At 34.9% G+C, this 3,149-nt stretch overlaps 1 protein-coding gene across 1 annotated transcript; it reads right to left on the bottom strand.

Moving 5' to 3' along the window:
- LOC109229430 (18.1 kDa class I heat shock protein-like) lies at positions 997 to 2,757 on the bottom strand. The gene is made up of 2 exons (XM_019394866.1): positions 2,418 to 2,757; positions 997 to 1,434 (listed from the first exon to the last, which is right to left on the bottom strand). The coding sequence occupies exons 1-2, from the start codon at positions 2,703 to 2,705 to the stop codon at positions 1,192 to 1,194; spliced, it is 531 nt and encodes a 176-aa protein (XP_019250411.1). The 5' UTR covers positions 2,706 to 2,757; the 3' UTR covers positions 997 to 1,191.

The following is a 3,149-nucleotide window of genomic DNA, read 5'->3' as shown; positions in this document are numbered from 1 at the left end:
GTTTTCCTTGCTAAGAAACCTAAAAAATCAATACATGCCTCTCTTGGGCGAAGTCTAATGTTTTAAATAGGGTTTAGGTCTAAAAATCCCGTAATTGACACTTTGGTCCCAGAAGTTTCTGCGCCTGCCGCGGTTCTGCCGCGGTCGCGGTAGAACCGCGGCCAAACACCCTCGCGGCATCTCTGAACTTCTGCAGCTGCTTCCCACCGCGGTTCTGCCGCGGTCGCGGTGGAACCGCGGTGGATCCAGTTCTCTGAATCTTCGGCCTGTTTTTGCACGGGTCACTTGGGAAGTTTCACAGTTGGCCTCTTTTTCATCACTTTTGACTCTAAAACTGCTCCTTAGCCGTCTTTATGCATATATCACCTACAAATCATGAAAAGCACTAATAAGAGCATTTTGTCATCACTTTTAGCATTAAAACTACACAAGAAAGTGATTATTTAAGGTGTGATTATAGTCAAATTCACCTATTATCAATCAATATGAGGGAAAGCTATCTGCTTCTTCATTGTTCTATCATAAAGAAACAACCATTTAGGTAATACTATTAGTTTTTTAGTTCCTATGTAACAATAAGAAATTGTTTCTGGACGACAAATTTAGTCACACAGAAAGAGATAAGGGATGTTTTACATTTAATACTGCAAATAAGGGACAAAGTTAGTTCTATGCCTATACTTAAGGGACAAATTTCTTTCTTAAGTTTGTTGCATCTTTTGACTATAAAAATCTGCGAGAATAGTGCAGAAAAATAATTTCTCTTGACTCTTTATTCTCTGTTTTTGCTTAATAGTGTTGTCTTCTTTTTGTCTCTGTTCTTGCTATCAAGATGCCCATTCATATCACAGGAAATTAAAGGAATGTTGAGTCATGTATGATCATGTATTAGAAGTAGAAGTGACTGATTTTAATAACTTAGTTACGTCTTTAATACTAATGACGACCGAAATAATAATTTAGCTCAAAATGAAAAGCAAAAGGAAAGAAGAACAATGAAAGAAATAGAAACACCATTTATTTATAAAGTAGTTACTACTAATATTACACAAGCATATACCAAGCTCACTTTTCTTTTCTCTCCATATTATGCAGTAAAACATTTTACTCTCTCTTTATTTTACTTCTCATTCCACAATTATATTTGGAGTACCAAACAAGACATACCATCAAATTCAACCTTTTATTTAATTAACGTATTTCAACAGTTCTGATATGGTGGCGGTTCCTGGTAATTTCCTTCTTAGGAACAGTGATAGTAAGCATTCCATTCTCCATGGATGACTTCACAGAATCAGCCCTAGAATTCATAGGCAGTGAAAAGGAAGTGAAGAATTTTCCACTGCTGCGTTCATAATGGTTCCAATTATCGTGATTATCATCTTTCCTCATTCTCTTTTCCCCAGTAATCTTCAGCACTCTGTCATCCTCCACCTACACAAGCATATGTAGCATATAATCAACGTATTCAGTTAAACTCAACATATTCTGCACGAATCATTGATATACCTTCCTCCGTTCTATTTTAAGTGCCATTTAAGATTTTTGCACGTCCATTAAAAAAATACTAAGTACAAAGTATAATTTGCTAAATTAACCATAAATGTTATTATTTGACTATTAAATGGTACTATCCATAAAGTATTCCATCCGCTCTAATTTATGTGAACTTATTTCATTTATGGTCTGTTTAAAAAAGAATGACCTCTTTCTAAATTTAGAAACAATTTAACTTAAACTTTCAATTCTACCCTTAATGAGAAGCTTTTCCACAAGTTTCAAAAGGATTATATCCCACAAATATTATGATTTGTTTAGGGCCGCAAGTTTCAAAAGACTTTATTTCTTCCTTAAACTCCGTGCTCAGTCAAATAGGTTCATATAAATTGGAACAAATGGAATACAATATAAGTCACAACAATTAACAATTTAAAATATTTAAAAGGCAACTGAAAAAATTATGGTCATAGAAAAGCTTATTTGACTCTCGAAATCCGATAGTACTATTAATTAATCACTAGTGTAATTACACCCAATAACCTTGAAAATGAATGGTCTTGATTTTTTTACCTGGCTTGCCCCATGGGCAAACCTTTAAGGTCAAAAGTCAAAATTATTGCCCATAGGGCAAGGGATTGACAACACTCGCTAAACTTAAAGTTCTGTCCACGGAGCAAATGATCTCAAAAAATCAATAGTCGCATCGAAGTGTCATATTTGTGCAAATCACCCTTAATCACTTTTGACCTCTTTATAATAGCAAAGATAAAATTAATTGTCTTGGATTTTTAAAGCGGCACATATTTGACACATTTTTTGGGCTAAATAACACTTGAAATGAGACGGAGAGTAAGAAATCACTAAAATTTGAGCCCATAATTTCAAAAGCATAATATATTTAGTGGTAAGAAGGATACCTGTAATGTCACTTCTTCTTTCTTGTAGCCGTGCAAATTAGCTCTAAATATATGAGCCTCAGGTGTTTCTTTATACTCAATTTGAGCCATCGTTGCAGGTGCATGGTGGAAAGATGGTGCTGGTGCTATAAGAGATCGAGGGGTTTCCAGATAAAATTCATGGAAAGGATCCCACACTTCATTAAGATGAGCAAAAGGGTCGTGTACTTGGTGGTGTGCGTGGTGAGAATAAGGATCGAACACTTGGTGTGCATGGTTTCTTCGACCAAATGCAGGCATGTGTGACATTTTTTTCCCTCTCTTTTTTCTGCTGTTTCTTGCTTTGGAGTATTATGAATGGGAGAATGTATATATAGGGGAAGAGATTTAGAAGTTTCAAGAAATGGAATTTGTTTGAGAAGGATGTAAAGTTAAGGAGATGGTGTAATATGGAAGATTTTTGTGGTTGAAATGAAAGAGAATGGAATTCCTTAAGGATGTGACAGAAACAATGGCGAAAACATGGGAAAGATTCGATCTCTACTAGAATGGAATAAAATACAGAGGAAAATCCACTCAGGTTCTGCTAGCTAGCTAAAGTCTTGTACTGTGTAAATATGCCTTTGGCTTTCTATGTCAATTGGATAGAAAATTGGACTTTTCTCCAAGCAAATTAAGCTTGTAGTAGTATTAGTTTAATTACATGTGAAGATTAAACAGACAATATACATAAACATATATATTTTAGAAAGA

This window comes from Nicotiana attenuata, chromosome 7 (genome assembly GCF_001879085.1).
Source record: "Nicotiana attenuata strain UT chromosome 7, NIATTr2, whole genome shotgun sequence".
Lineage (NCBI taxonomy): Eukaryota > Viridiplantae > Streptophyta > Magnoliopsida > Solanales > Solanaceae > Nicotiana > Nicotiana attenuata.
The sequence above is the reverse complement of the archived record's forward strand: the minus strand, read 5'-3'. Positions and strand labels throughout refer to the sequence as shown.

What these genes read in the sequence shown, in the direction of transcription:
- LOC109229430 (XM_019394866.1), bottom strand. Translation starts at nt 2,705, where the DNA reads ATGTCACACATGCCTGCATTTGGTCGAAGAAACCATGCACACCAAGTG. An exon ending in AAGAAGAAGTGACATTACAG is followed by an intron (nt 1,435 to 2,417) that starts GTATCCTTCTTA and finishes ATGCTTGTGTAG; the next exon opens with GTGGAGGATGACAGAGTGCT.